This window comes from Hippocampus zosterae, chromosome 5, assembly GCF_025434085.1.
Source record: "Hippocampus zosterae strain Florida chromosome 5, ASM2543408v3, whole genome shotgun sequence".
NCBI lineage: Eukaryota > Metazoa > Chordata > Actinopteri > Syngnathiformes > Syngnathidae > Hippocampus > Hippocampus zosterae.
In genome coordinates this window covers 7,232,759-7,248,744 of record NC_067455.1, presented here as the reverse complement: position 1 = coordinate 7,248,744, position 15,986 = coordinate 7,232,759, and the positions used below count along the sequence as shown (strand labels likewise).

Sequence of the window (15,986 nt, the reverse complement as noted above, 5' to 3'; positions counted from 1 at the left end):
TGAGGAGGCCGATATTGGTGTGAGTGACATTTCTTATCGAACCGCTGCTCTGCTATAGAAAAAAAAAGACACCCGTATGGATGTACAGTATGAAAAATGTTCATGATTTTTGTCTGCCTTTTTTTTTCTTTTTGTGCTCACATTTCTCAGTTAGCACTTTAGCCGAATAAGTCTTTCCTTTTATTTGAAGCGGTTGACATTGGAAGATGACGAAAGTAAGACGAATAAATATAAACCGTTTTTTGGTACGACTTAAGAGTTTCTACATCTAATTTATGATTTTATAAAGACTTTTTGGGGACACTCGCATCAATTGGAAGGTTTATAAAGGCGTAATATGAAGCACAAGACTGTTAAGGACTTCTTTTGATATATTGAAGATGTCCTTTTTGAAGCCCTTTCGGTCATTAGGTGGATGGAAAACAAAACAGACTTAAAAAACAAAACGACACTGTTTTTTTTTAAATGGAAACACGAATACACACATCCACAAGCGCTGAATGGCGAGTATGCGGCGGTCTAAGATTCTTTTGAAGACCACCTCAACCAAATAATCCACATAAAATCCTATCAATAAACATGAAGAATGTCTTATGTAAAGTTCGTGATAAAGTACTTTATTGCTTCCCCTGGAGGAGCTTCCAAATTAAACTTTACCTGGAGGTTTCTTGGAGGCGGGGCAAACAAGGTCTCCCGCCCCCTTGCCTCAGGAGGCGTTTCATTAAAAACGCACATGAAAGAGAAGCTCACTCATCTGCAAAGTATTTTTTCCCCCCACTCTTCACACGCATTTCAGTTTGGCAGTTCTGGCTGCAGCCACAGTTGTGTGTTTGCGTGACACCCAGCGGGTCCACATTTTTCCAACGGGTCCTTTCATCCAGGAGGGACACAGCAATCATGACGGATGCCTCCACCAACATGCGGCTGAAGCTGCCAATCGTCTGCTTCATCTTGCAGATCATCCTCATCATCCTCTTTGGCGTGCTGGTCCAGTACGACCACGAGGTGGATGCCAAGAAATGGCACAGCCACAACCACTCAGACTACGATAACGACTTCTACTACCGCTATCCCAGTGAGTCACCGCACTTCTTCATCAAAATTAGCGCACTCCTAGAAAAATCCCTTAGATGGGTCCGTAGTAAAAAAAAAAAAGTCATATCGTTGTCATATTGTTGTTTGTATGTGTTGCTGCTCTGTATGTATTGAAGTAATTTGGAAGGTGACATTACCCAGATGTTCATTTTTCTTAGCCCATCTATGGCGCTTCACATTTGCATGAACTCACTTTACAACAAGCAGCACATTGGCATACACCCATCCATCCATCCATCCATCCATTTTCAACATCGCTTATCTGGAACAGGGTCACTGGGAGTTACTGGAGCCTATCCCTACTGACTTTGGGCGGAGGGCACGTGACAACATGAACTGGTTGCCAGTCAGTCGCAGGGCACATGACCATTCACAGCCACATCCACACCGTCACTATCCGGTGGGTGTGGTTGGCATATCATGAAATAATATATATACAGGCTTCAAGTTGTTTATTGCCACTCCCAAGAAGACTGTCAAACTAAACCAAACAGAGAATTACACGTGTACTTAAATCAACAATGCGACTTTGCCTCAAGTCAACTTAACTTGATGGTGACAAACATGGAAAAACAAACAGACAAGCGAATGAATAGCAAAGATGTCACGGTGTTATAACCCTTTAAACAACGGATATTCAAACATCATATATGATGATACCCAGACGCATATATTCATTATCCTCTTTGAAGAACAACTAATATTACTGCAGTTTACAGAGGAGGAGTGACTGTCTCCATGTTCCCTATTTGCGTACACTTGTATTATGCGACCTCCAGGTGACCCAGACATGCATACCAGAAGGAGGAGCACAATGCTCATTGAGATGAAGAAAGAAAAGTGGCACGAACTGTTCTTTTCTTTTCATTTATTTATGCCATTACTGGAAGTTTTCATTGAGCATAATACTATACCGGGTTATTTTTCTCATTTAAAAATATCTCACAAGGTTTTTTTTCTTGATTTAAAACTCTCAAATAGCGCTTGTGACTTTAAAAAGACATTGATACAAAAAAAAAATCGCATTATTCAAATAATCACATGTATGACATGTGACATTGTTATTTTTTATTGTGGAAAATGCTAAGCGAGCAGCTCTCTGGTCTCTTGAAGTGGAATCGTATGTTTTCCAGATCCATTCATACATCAAAGCCTTATTTCCTCACTCCTCTAATACAAACAAGATGATCGATCCATTGTTTTTTTTCATTCTTTACATTTTTGGAGTTGAATTTTGAAAAGAGAAATTGTAATGATAAACAGATCCACATTTTGTAAGGGAAAGCAGCAATACCCTACAAACTGCAATGAAGATTTGAGCCTGACTGTGATAAATGAGACACTGTTGATAAAGATGTCCAACCCGTTCGACATTTGAAATAAATAAGGCTGAACCATGCAGAAAGCAAATGATTGAATGATCTCGAGTACAGTTGTGTTAAGAGTGGGTCGAAAGTGCAGCCTTTTGTTTTTGGAAGGGGCGTGGCCTATAACTGGAAGCGAATGAATGTGGCCCTGTCCGCCACTTCAATTATAAAACAGTCGAACGTGTCGGTCAAAGGTGAACGAGTGAGTGCTTGTCGCTTATCAGACTTTCCTGCCGGCGGGAATGATGAGAATGTCGAGAGACAAACACTTTCATCTTATCGCAGTCTTCATCTGCGGCGTTCTAACTTGCTAACCCAACTTACTCAACCTTCAACCTCATCACATGACGTTTCACAGGGCGCATATACATTACACATACAGTGCAAAAGTTCTGAAACAGAATCACAGTGGAAAAAAAGAGTCAAGCATCAACATATTTGGAAAGGTCTTTTAATTCAATTTTAAAATAATACAAACGAGTTTTAAAAAAATATAGAGAAAAAAGCAATAGATAATACATTTTTTTATAAATTAATTATAAAATGATACTGGTGTCAGTTTCTGTAGGCGCGAAACGCAGGACTACAGAGAATAACATTTAATCATTTTCAACAAAAACTAGGCTGTGCTGAAATACTTCTTGTTTCCATTCTTTCAAACTTAAGTTCCTAATAATAAAAGGTCCGGAAAATGGTGGGTGATTGTAATAAGCATTTGCCATGTGCCACTTTTTACCGGATAGAATCGCATTAAGAGTGAAATCCGCTCTTTGCACGTAACGCATTGGGGTCCTATCGATTGCGGTTAATACGGTTAGGTTTTAATGCGGCTTTTTTAAGAAGGCTTTTCAAAAAGCTCCCACGGAGACTACTTGCTATGCGACGATACTCAAAGTTTGGCAAAGACGTTGGAGAAATAGTAAGGTAGAAGTACAATCATTTCTACTTTAGCATGTGCAATGAGACGAGCACAGCGTAATTTGTGATTTTATATATATTTTTAATGTGTGCAGTTGTCCGTAGCCATGCTTTGTCGTTTCCCTTGATCTGTGCTTCTTTTCCAGAATGTCATTTGATAGTGTTTTGACTAGCAATATGCAATCTATGACTTTTTCGTGGCGACTGCCCTCACATAGTAGATAAGATCGAGTGTTGCCACAGCGGCGCCTTCCGTTTTTTTTTTTTTTTTTAATTTTACTAGCTGTCAGATGTTGCTTGCTGTGTTCACATGATCGGCGTGATTGCATCACCGCAGATAAGACGCCAGCATCATGCGAACTGAAAGGCATCTTATGATTCAGTTTTTTTTTGTGTACATGTCTTTGTAAATTCAAACAGGTAAAGGTGATAACAGGTTGCTTCACAATCTCATAATATACTGAGATTTGGTGAAGCAGTATGTGGCTCAGCATGTAGTTTTTCCTTGTGGGAAACCTTGCAATTTAGTTTTATTAAGTGGTGTCTCTTCATGCATATTGTTGCGAGGTTTGGGGCCACGAGGCCAACAGGGGGAGGCTGGCACCACTCACGAGTGTGTCTGTGCCAAGTAACCGTCGCCATGTCAACAGTGGCCATTGGGCATCTTATTATTGTTTTGCTGAAACGTACAGTTTCACTGTGTTGGTGTAGGAAAATGTTTTTCCCCATTTTTGTATGGTCATAATTTCAGTCACAGTAAAAAGTTCATGTTAGGGTTGCAAATTAGGGTTTCAAATCAGGGTTATGGTTTCAAAATAGGGTTTCAAGCCGAGGTTAATGATTGAAGTTACAGTTTCAAGTTAGGTTTACGATAATTTTAAAATAGGGTTTCAAACAAGGGTGATTAGATTAGTGTGTCAAATGTGGGTGGGGGATTTCAAGTTTGGGTTTCAAGACAAGCTTTCAAACAATGGTTATACTTTCAGATTTGGGTTTCAAGCAAAGGTTAGGGTTTTAAAGTACGGTCTCAGGCCATTTTTGAAGAATTTAAATTCAAGTTATGGTTTCAAAACAGGTTTGTAAAACAATATTAGGAGTTCAAGGTAGAGTTTCAAGAGAAAATACTGTAAATATTTGAAATTAGGTTTCGAAACAGTATTAGGGTTTTAAAAAGGATTACAGTTTCAAAGTCTCTAGATGTTTATTGTCACCTTTTTTAGATCCACATCCAGTTTGAAAAAAATGCTCTAACTTTATATGAGGATTCAGAAAGTCCTAAAAATGTTTTTCAAACATGCAAGGCAGTCATCATGAGAAACGATGTCATCTGCATAGAGATTAAATTAAAAAGTTAGTGGGCAGAGAAGCGAGCCCTGTACAACACTGGCCGGCATCAATTCACACCCAATGGGTTTCTACAGGTTTCCAAGATGTTCATGTGATGATCTTCGTTGGCTTCGGCTTCCTGATGACCTTCCTGCAGCGCTACGGCTTCAGCAGTGTGGGCTTCAATTTCCTGATAGCCGCCTTCGCGCTGCAATGGGCCACGCTGATGCAGGGATTCTTCCACGGCATGCACGGCGGAAAAATACACATCGGAGTCGAGAGGTAAGCTTTGATGCCAAGTTTTGTTTTTACTTCAACAAATTTACAGATACTTGTGTTAAAAGAAAAGACTGTTGTAAAAATAGAAGTACAGGCTGCAGCACTATTGTTTCACTACTTGTAAAACTTTCATCAGTACTTGGCTATTTAACCACCTCTGGATTTTTCCCACCATCTTTACCAGCATGATAAACGCAGATTTCTGCACCGGGTCCGTGTTGATCTCCTTTGGGGCGGTTCTGGGTAAAACCAGCCCCATTCAGCTTCTGGTGATGGCGGCGTTTGAGGTCACACTGTTTGCGGTGAATGAGTTCATCCTGCTCTCCCTTCTCGGGGTGAGTTCGGTACCGCTTCTATTGTGTACTACGTGATTCTCAACTATGGTCGCGACCCACTATGAAGAAATTGACGATGTTACAAATTCAGGTTCCAAGCCGGTTTCAAGTTAGGGTTTCAAAGAGTAGTTTCCAGAATTTAGTTTGAAAGGAGTTTCTAGTTTAACTTTTTTATTATGCTGCCCATTAAATTAGTTCAATACATGGCATTAGGATGTTTTATTTTGGAATGCTTTTTAATATTTTTCTATTTTACCAAAATTCTTCTATTTTCCTAACAACATTTTTAATACATTCATAAATACAATAAGTATTTGCATCAAAACACTTTTAGGTCTCAACCCAAAGATGAGAGTTGAAAATGCCTGAACCAGTCTTTCTTTCCCAGGCCAAGGATGCGGGCGGCTCCATGACCATCCACACATTCGGGGCCTACTTTGGCCTGATAGTTGCCCGAGTCCTTTACCGACCCAACCTGAACAAAAGCAAACATCGGAACAGCTCGGTGTACCACTCGGACCTCTTCGCCATGATCGGTAAAATCTAGAATATGTGACGGAAGGAAAAGTCATTCAAAATAAATCTAGCTGCGAAGTTAATGTAGCATACAGTTAGCAGTGTGAAGTGAAGATGGTGACATTAGAGAACAGAACAGCAACATTGTTAGCTTTTTGTTCATCCAAAAGACAAAAGGAGCGTATTGCTGGCCTTGTTGTATTATCTGGCTAATCTCCTCGTTCCTAGCATAACACACTCATAGCCACGTAGCATTATTTTAAAATATTACTAGGGCGAAGCAAGAGCTACTCAGTGTTACCGGCTTAGTCACTTTTGTAGAGTGCTATATCGAGCAGCCATCTAGCAACTATTTAAAAAAAAAAGACTAGCAAAAAATCTAGTGGTTGTCAATCTGTATAGGTGATCAGTGAATGTGGTGCATGAAGCAAAGGAAGACATTTACACCCACAAATTACCGACTATTTCATTAATAAACAATTTAACCCCACAAACTGCTGCCACTCTGTCGGAGCACGTCGCCACCAAATCCACCGAATGCCTAACACAGGCAATATAACATTTTTGTGATTGTTGTCTCGCAGGTACTATCTTCCTGTGGATGTTCTGGCCCAGCTTCAACTCGGCCATCACAGCCCACGGTGATGACCAGCACCGCACGGCCCTGAACACTTACTACTCACTGGCTGCGTGCACACTGTCCACTTACGGCATGTCTGCCCTCACCGCGCATGACGGAAAGCTTGACATGGTGAGAAAAATCGTCGGTGTAACGCGTGAGCTCGACGGGTTGTCAGCAGGAACGAAAAAAAAGGATAGTTGCGGGGCGCCGCGCTGTCGCTGATAGGAATCAGCATTCAGTGATCTAATTTGATAAAGCAGGTGACATAGTAGACGGGTGATATCTGGGCGGAGCTAATCTAAAGATGGCATCATTCATGTGTTTGTTTCCCATCATTGTTGTGTTTGTAATCTACTTCAGTACCACTTAAATGAAATATTGAGCGCGCCTAGACCATGACCAGTATTAAAATACAGTAGCTTCATCGGTCTAACTGTGCATGAAAATAATATTATTGCAAGTCACTGTCAGATTATGCACAGCATGAACATCAACACTGGGCATGCATGTAAAAATTGCATTAAAAGTTAAATACAACTGAACTGTGCCCGGGCAGGGATTATTTCGTGGACTACTTGAGTAGCGCACTTTGAGAATCAGTTGTGTAGTTAGTTAGGGTTTGAAGTGATGGTTATGGATTAAAGTTAAGGTTTCAAGACGGGGGTAGGGTTTTCAGTGAGGGATTCAAGTAGATGTTAAAATTGTGATTTCAAGTTGGGATGTAAAGCAGGGATTCAAGTTAGGGCTTTAAATTGGTAAATTAATAAGATATCCTTTATTTGTCCCACACTGAAGGAGCTACCAAGTGCTGTCAGGGCGGGATTAGGTTATAGGGTTCAAATTAGGGTTTCAAGTATAGGTTAGGGATCCAATTTTATCAGGTAACGGGGTGCATGAAAGGGTTATATTAAGGTTTCACAAAGGATTTCAAGACATGGTTATTGGTTTTCAATAAACGTGTATGGCTTCAAACAAGTGTAATGTGTTTTGTTTGTTTTTTATTCTCCTCCTGTCTTAGGTCCACATCCAAAATGCGGCCCTGGCCGGAGGCGTGGCTGCGGGCACGGCGGGGGAAATGATGCTCACGCCATTTGGCTCCATGATCGTGGGGTTCCTAGCTGGTATCATCTCCGTGCTAGGATACAAGTTCCTCTCGGTGAGAAACGTGTCAGCTTCTTTCAGGAGAGCAAATGAGAGCATTTTTTGGAGAACACTCACCGGACACAATATAGGGGTACACCCGCACAATCTGATGACATGTAAAAGTTGATTATTTTATTTGTACGAGGTCCTATTGGGAGCTGTTACTCACATTTTGAGTTATGAATTAAAGCCAAGATTCATATCAAATGACTGTTTGCAGGCAAGGGGTTGTGTTACAAATGAGAGTTCCAAGCCAGATTTCGGGTTTCAAATATGGATGTCTCGTCAAGTGTACGATTTGAAATTAGGGCTTCAAAGGAAAGCAAATGTTCGGGGTTTTCACGAGTTAGGGTTTTACAGAAGGGATTCAAACAGGGTTAGGGTAGCTAATTAGGCTTTCAAGCAAAGAGTAAGGTTTCAAATGAGGGTTTCTAGCCAGAGTTAGAATTTCAATTCAGCAGTAGGATAACTAATAAGGGTTCTCAACTACCAAGGTTATAGTTTCAGTTTTGGGTTTCAAGACGGGGGTCAAGTTTCAAACAATGGGGAGTATTTCAAAGATAGGGTTTTAAATTATTGGACCAAGCAAGAGTTAGGGTTTCAAATTAGGGCTTTAAAACGGTTCGGGGGGGGGGGGGGTGTTTATTGTTTCAAACAAGGACAATGGTTTCACACCAGTGATGATTTTCAAAATGGTCTTCAACATAATATTAGTGACAATATTAGTGTTTCAAAGTACGGTTTCAAACAGGGTTTAATGTTTCACATTATAGTCGGGTCAACAAGGTTTCATAAAGGGGTTAAGGTTTCAAAGTAGGCTTCCAATATGGAATCTGAAGTTGAGATTAGTGATTATTGCATAAATCTTGAAGTCACCATTCTTTTTTCTGATATTAGTCCATTACACGCAGTATTTTTTCTGTCCACTAGATAGGACTAACACGCCCTGTCAGTCATTTTGAAAAGGTACAGATTGCTGAGGTGTGCTTGGTATGCTTTCAGCCTATCTTGGAGGAGAAGCTGAAGATCCAGGACACGTGCGGCGTTCATAACCTGCATGGCATGCCCGGTATTCTGGGTGCCATCGTGGGAGCCGTCACCGCCGGCGTAGCTTCCACGGACACTTACGGAGACGGGTAACTCAAAACGGTTTTCTTGCTCCAACGTGGCGGGACGCTTGTTGACCGGATGAAGAGGTCACATGCGCGTGTACGTATGCTCCTGGCAGCATGGCTGACGTGTTCCCGGACGTGGCGACCGGCAACGTGGAGGCGTCGTTCCAGGGCATCCGGCAGGCTATCTCCTTGGCGGTCACCCTGGGAATGGCCCTGCTGGGGGGGCTCATCGTCGGTGGGCTCACATTTCCCTCGTCACTTGTGATTTCGAATTAGGATTCAAAGACATTGTTAGAGCTTTTAAATTAGGGTTTCAAAACAGGGTTAGAGTTCGAAATTTCATCTGTGCTATACAGCACATTTGACAATAAAGTTGTACTTCACGTGGCTGGCATTTTATTGGGCCAGTTATGAAATCTGCCTAGTAACAATTGACCAACCCTGATAAATCAAACCTTTGATTTGACCAGAAATAATAATCAATCAATTCTACTGATCCACGTTGATGTCGATTGACAACAACAATAATAATACCTCCTTCTTGTACCAGGGTTCATCATGAAGTTGCCAGTTTTTGGTGCTCCTCCTGACACACTTTGCTTTGAGGACAGTATCTACTGGGAGGTGAGTGGAAATGAACTACCGGTACTCTTTTTTTTTTTTTTTTTGGTTAAATAATCGGTTACAAAAAAATCTACTAAAATTATAAAAGATTTTATAAATGACTCAATGAGTCCTGTAAAACTAGTCGTGTACTAATAGTACAATAGCACAAGTGTTTACTACTAACATTTGATTGCATACTGGTGAGCCAAAAATTGGCACTAGTAGTGTAAATTGGTCATTAGTAGACACGATCACTATTGTCCTAAATTTACTAGTGAGGCACAAGAAAGAAAGTAACAACGTATGAAGCAGTTGCTTGCCAGCATTGTCATAAATTAGCCAGCAGGTGGCAGTGCTTCACCACAGTAGGTGGATTGAAAGCCGTTTGTGGGAGATTAGATGACGTCATGATAGTTACCCACAATCCATCGTGTGACACTATTCACAGAATGTGTTTGAATTGAACTCGACGCAGTATGAGCCACCGTGCTGCCCTAATTACATTTTATGGTTTGTAATCATTTGTTAAAATAATTACAAACTATTAATAAAAAACTTAAATACAGTAATATTTTTAAGTTGATCTAATATTTTCAGTTGTACGTTTTGTTTCAAATTGAAAATTATAGATGTATTTTCATGACACAATTAAAAATTGGTCAAGTCAACAGTATTTATAGAGCACTTTCAAACAGCCATCGCTGCATACAAAGTGCTGTACATGGAGCAATTTAACATGCACAATAAACAGTAAGACAAATCGTAATAAAGGTGGTAGAAAGCACCAATGAGTAAAACCAAGAACAAATCTAAGTCATACTGAGTCGAATGCCAAAGAATACAAGTGAGTTTTGAGGAGGGCTTTGAAGATGGGCAGCGAGGAGGCTTGCCGAATGTTCCGTGGGAGGTCATTCCAGAGAGAGGCACCAGCAACAGAAAAGGCTCGATCCCCTCTAAGCCTCCGTTTAGTTCTTGGTAATTCTAATAATGTCTGGTCCACAGACCTGAGGCGCCGGGCAGGTGTGTAGGGGCGGATGAGCTCAGAGAGGTAAGGTGGCGCGAGATTATTCAGAGATTTGAAAACAAAGAGGCGGATCTTGAAAATAACTCTAAAATGAATGGGGAGCCAGTGAAGGGATGCCAGAGTAGGAGTTATATGCTCCCTCTTACGAGTACCAGTCAAGAGGCGAGCAGCGGCATTCTGGACCAGCTGAAGGCGCTTAATGGAGGACTGGCTGACTCCAAAGTAAAGGGCATTGCAGTAATCCAGCCGGGATGTGACAAAGGCATGAATTACTGTCTCAAAGTGTTCATGTGAGAGGAGAGGTTTTATTTTGGCCAGCTGTCTAAGGTGAAAGAAGCTGGATTTAACAACGGCACCAATTTGCCGATCGAGTTTGAAATCACTGTCCAGTTTAAGGCCCAAGTTTGAGACGGTTGACTTAAGATAAGGAGACAGGGGGCCCAAGTCTACAGGATGGAATGTACAAGGGCCACTGGGACCAAACAATATCACCTCTGTCTTCTTTTCGTTGAATTTCAAGAAATTTGGTGCCATCCAGGTTTTGATTTCTTTTGATTTGTAATGCATAGTATTAATGTATGAATTGACATAAAAACATTCTGGATTATCATTACGAGTGTATATATTGAAATGCAATATACAGTATAAATTAGTCTGTTAAAAAAAACAACATAAAACCCAAACCAACAGTAATGACATTGATCACTACATATATGTTTGTATGTATGTATGCAGAGAGAGAGAGAGAGAGAGAGAGAGAGAGAGAGAGATTTATTTCAAAGTGTGCTTCATGCTTTCTAATTGTTGATAATTTATTTTTATCTTTATGGTCTGTTTCAGGTTCCCGGGGCCGAGGAGGGCCATGAGGACCAGCTGACCACCGTCATGTCTGCAGAGACCGAGAAACTCAACAGCTAAACACGCACGCATCGCACACACGCACACACACACACGTACACACACACACGCGCGCGCGCGGGAACGAACACAAAGTCAGTGGTGCAGTCCTCCACTTGTCAAAGTCTCGAAGAAGACAAGTAGAACATCAGCATCAGCATTCAACCGCCAGATGGCGCTGTGCTGCAGGGAAGTGAGCCTCTGATGACTGATGCGGGTCAATCAAAGTGGGCCACAGCTATTTAAATACTTACTGTTGAATTTCCACACCAAAGAGTTGCCAATTTTCTTTAAAATTTCCTTTTTTATACAAATATTTGTATTTCTCTATAGGTTGGGGGTTTCCTTTGATATCGTTGTTCCTATTAAACAAGTACAACCATTTTTGATTGGCCCTTAAGAGTTTTTTTTAGCCTCTGAATATTCCCATTTGTATTCCAGTGTGTTTTTTCACGCACAATATTGATATTTTTTTTTGGTCCAAATCAAACTTTTTCACATGTGATGATGGTTTCAATATATTCAATTTCACACATCTTGATGGAACAATGCGGTGAACCCCTAATTCTTGAGAGGGGATAGGATGTGAATCCACCAGCAATAGGTGACAATCTGTGACATAATGAGATATTTTTACATATCTCCTCTTACCGTGAACTTTTACAACTTCTTAGAAATGTTCATTAGATCTGTCAGAAAACTTCACTTTGAGGAAACGAGAACGACTTGCTCATTAATAAGATGTCAAGCAGGCTTGGTTCAAGCTGTTTAATGGCCACACCCAGATGAAACATGGGCAGGGTACACCCTGAACCGGTCGCCAGCCAATCGCAGGGCACACTGAGACAAACAAGCCTTTACGCTCACAATCACAGTTCGGGACAATTTGGGGCGTTCCATCAGCCTGCCGCGCATGTTTTTGGAATGTGGGAGGAAACCCGAGTACACGGAGAAAACCAACGCAGGCACAGAGAAAACATGCAAACTCCACACAGGAATCGAACCCTGCACCCCTGTACTGTGAGGCAGACGTAGCAGTCCTCCACCATGCAGCCCAATCATGAACAATGAATTGCAAAATAATTCACTGTAAACTAATATGTATGTATAGATGTATGTGTAAGTTACATGTAGTTAAGGAGGAAGGCATTGCAATCAAGTGTTCGTCGCCATTAATCTTTTCAGTCTTAAGGACTTAATGATTGTGGAAGGGGTTAATGCAAGGGTTTCCAAATGGGCTTTGTCTCTTGTTGCTTAATTAACACACTTTCATTTCGAGGGGATCAAACAGGCCCCCCAAAAACGGGCGTTCTGGTTTTATATATATATACTGTATATATATATATATATATATATATATATATGCCATCCTCTGGGCCCAGGGTGTGAGGGATGATTTGTGCCACTGGGTGGGAAGGGATGGGGGTGATGGGAAAGAAGGGTTCCTGATCATACTTATCAAAACCACTCCCAAAATAATTTATTCAGAATACAATTTGTACGGTGTGAAATTTTACATCGCGTCCCAATACTTTTGTCTAAACCTCACATTTCTTCTCTTTTCACTTCTTGTCCCAATTCGTTCATCAAATCTCCATCGGTGGTTCTTTACGCTCCCTGTGGGCATTCAAATCCTTCAGATTTTCACTTCCTTTAGATGTCCCGATAATTTTGTTCAGACTCATTAGTCTAAAATTCATTCACATTTCACTTCCTGTTTGTCCAAACATTTGTGTCTTTTCACTTCCTGTCCCAATATTTTTATTCACTCATATACCCTGTCCACATTCTTCTCTTTTCACTTTTTCAAAGTGTCCTCAATACTCCCCCCCCCCCCCCCCTGTCCCCCCCACCCCCCATTTTCTATTGTTCGCATACTGACAGCATTACATATGACTTGGTGATATGCAATTAAATGAGGTGGTATAAATTCTGGGCTGGCACGGATACGAGGAGGGCCCCTTGTGGGCTGCGGGCATCTCCCCCATAACGCGGGTCTCTTATAGTGCATGAGTATGAACGAGCGGATTCTTTTCCCAGGATATGGAGGACCAGAGGACATTGAGGACAGGTGGTCAGGTGGTCAAATATTGCCTGAATGGCGGCTCCCACTCCAAGGTCCATTCAGCCTCACGCTGTTCATTCAAATGCAGACAGAAAGAAGCGTGAGAGCCATTCGGACAAGTATTGACACATTGTCTCCAAAAAGCCATTTTGAATAAAAATAGAACTCTTGACTGTGTACACACACACATAAAAAAATGTCAGATGGGTTAAAATGGTTAAGAACAATTGAAATATCCACAACGGGGTGGGCTAAAAGTAGGTTCACATTTTTTTTAATGAGGGAAGGTTGGAAAGAAGGGAATTAGGGAGAAAGAAGGGGAGGAAGGAAGGAAAGTTGGAAGGATGAAAGGAAGGAATAAAGGATGGGAGGAAAAGAGGAAAAAAATCAGGACGTTGGGATGGAAGGAATGAAATAATGACAGAGTGAAAGAAAAGAGGAAGGAAAGCATGAAGGAAAAAAAAGGAATGAAGGTGCTCACCACCACTTTTCGGGTCTCCACCAACTCATCACACACAGACTTGAAGCCCTGACAATGGCCTTGAATCCTCCACCTGAAGCCTTTACCCGCTTTTGAAATCCTAAACCCTGTTTGAAACCCTATTCAAAACCCTACTTTGAAATGACAAGATGTGAATGCTTTGTGAGTGGAAACGCCAGAAAACGCTGTTTGGCTCCGCCTGTTTATTTAAGTTAAAACAAAGCAGCACCTGTGGCTCCTGATGACGATGATGACGGCGTGATGATTTCCCACGTTCCTTGAATGGGACATCAGGTGTCAACTCTGCGTGCGGCCCTTAATAAACAAGATGGAGGCTGTCCTTTGAATCAGCGCTGTAGGTGATAATAAAGGCTTAAAGGGAACCCTCGGGGCCTCCTGCAGGGAACATGGGAGGCGCTGGCTGAGAGGATATATCCAATCTGTGGCTTTCTTGTTTTTTGTTGTTGTTTTTTTTTGGACTGGATGTAAATGGTGCCATTGGGGGTCACATGTTTTGAATTCACATAATCTGATAAAAGTGGATTTCTTCTAAACATATGTTAGGATTTGAACCAAGGGTTCACACACCTAACTCGACCAATCAGCTGCAAGAGCGTTTTTTTTTCATAACATGATTTACAATATGTTGAATTAGGACGAGCATACTGGGTTACACTGAATTATCTTAATTTACATTGTTATTTAATATTCGGTATTTGACATGATATCATGTCACATTCTGTTATGTTATACACTGTTACATGACATGAATTTATACGGTATGTAATGTTTCTTTCGGTGATGTTACATTATGGTACATTCGTAAAAGTTATTTTTGGGTGACATGACATTAGATTAAATTATTTTTTACTTTACATTGCGTTAGCTAACTTTACATTACATTACATTTAAGTCGCGTTAGGTAAAGTTACATTACATTTTTCCTTAGGTTATATTACATGATGTCAGGTTAAATCTCTTTAGTCTGAGCAGAATCTCCTCCAGATCAACCCTAGGAAAACTAAGGAGTTGGTTGTGGATTTCTGCAGGAAAAAGTCCTCACCAGCACCGATGAACATCCAGGGTATGGACATAGAGAGGGTGACCTCCTACAAGTGCCTTGGTGTTCTTCTGAACGACAAACTGGACTGGTCTACAAACACGGACACCCTGATTAGGAAAGGACAGAGCCGACTCTTCCTACTCAGGAAACTGAGGTCTTTTGGGGTTCAGGGGTCACTCCTTAAGACGTTCTATAACTCGGTGGTGGCCTCGGCCATCCATTATGGCATTGTCTGCTGGTCAGGCAGCATCTCAGCCCGGGACAGAAAGAGACTGGAGCGACTGGTCAGGAAGGCCAGTTCTGTCCTGGGTTGCTCCCTTGACACTCTGGAGGAGGTGGGCAACAGAAGGATGCTAACTAAGCTAAAAGCTATGATGGCCAGTCCCTCCCACCCCCTCCAGCCCGCCCTGACAGCACTTGGTAGCTCCTTCAGCCAGAGACTGTTACACCCGCGCTGCAAGAAGGAGAGATACCGACGCTCGTTCCTACCGACTGCTGTCAGGCTGATGAATAAAAAATAACAATCATAATAATAATAATAATAATTAAATTATGTGAAGGAAAATTGTAAATAGTACTGCGATTTATCCATTGTGTTCATATTGCATTTAATTGAAAGATGTTTGTTGTTTTTTTTCTCTTTCTCCTTTCTTCTTTCTACATACATTCTTGCTGCTGGAGGCTGTAAATTTCCCCAGTGTGGGACGAATAAAGGATATCTTATCTTATCTTTAGGCCAAATCATATCAAATTACATTAGCTGTAATTTGATTTAAGGATTGCAAATAAAATATAACTTCATTTTATTTTATTTTTTTACGAAATGCACTAAGGAGTGGCACCCAAATTTCGTTGTATGCAATACCATGACAATAACGGCGATTCTGATTCTGCAGGTTAGCTTAGTTGATTTTAGTGCATTTTCAAGTCAAGTCAAGTCAGTCAAATAAATGATTTTCCATTAGATCAGCCACCCCCAACCGCACAGAAAGAATACATAACTTACATTACTTTCGTTTTATTTATTTAGGAATCTGAGAGATGTTTTATTTTGAAAAATTACCAGATTCTCTGTTACATCCGTCTACAGTGTGTTACTTCTGACGAGAACAAAGCGCGCTACTCGGTCACGTG

The 15,986-nt window shown here is 41.1% G+C and overlaps 1 protein-coding gene across 1 annotated transcript; it reads left to right on the top strand.

The window, feature by feature from the left end:
• Positions 1-735: 735 nt before the first annotated feature.
• Positions 736-11,627, top strand: rhbg (Rh family B glycoprotein). Its single transcript, XM_052066360.1, has 10 exons — positions 736-1,075; positions 4,802-4,988; positions 5,170-5,320; positions 5,709-5,856; positions 6,421-6,587; positions 7,477-7,614; positions 8,604-8,737; positions 8,830-8,951; positions 9,267-9,340; positions 11,187-11,627. Exons 1-10 carry the CDS (start codon positions 898-900, stop codon positions 11,262-11,264), a joined length of 1,377 nt encoding a protein of 458 aa, XP_051922320.1. The 5' UTR covers positions 736-897; the 3' UTR covers positions 11,265-11,627.
• Positions 11,628-15,986: the final 4,359 nt, after the last annotated feature.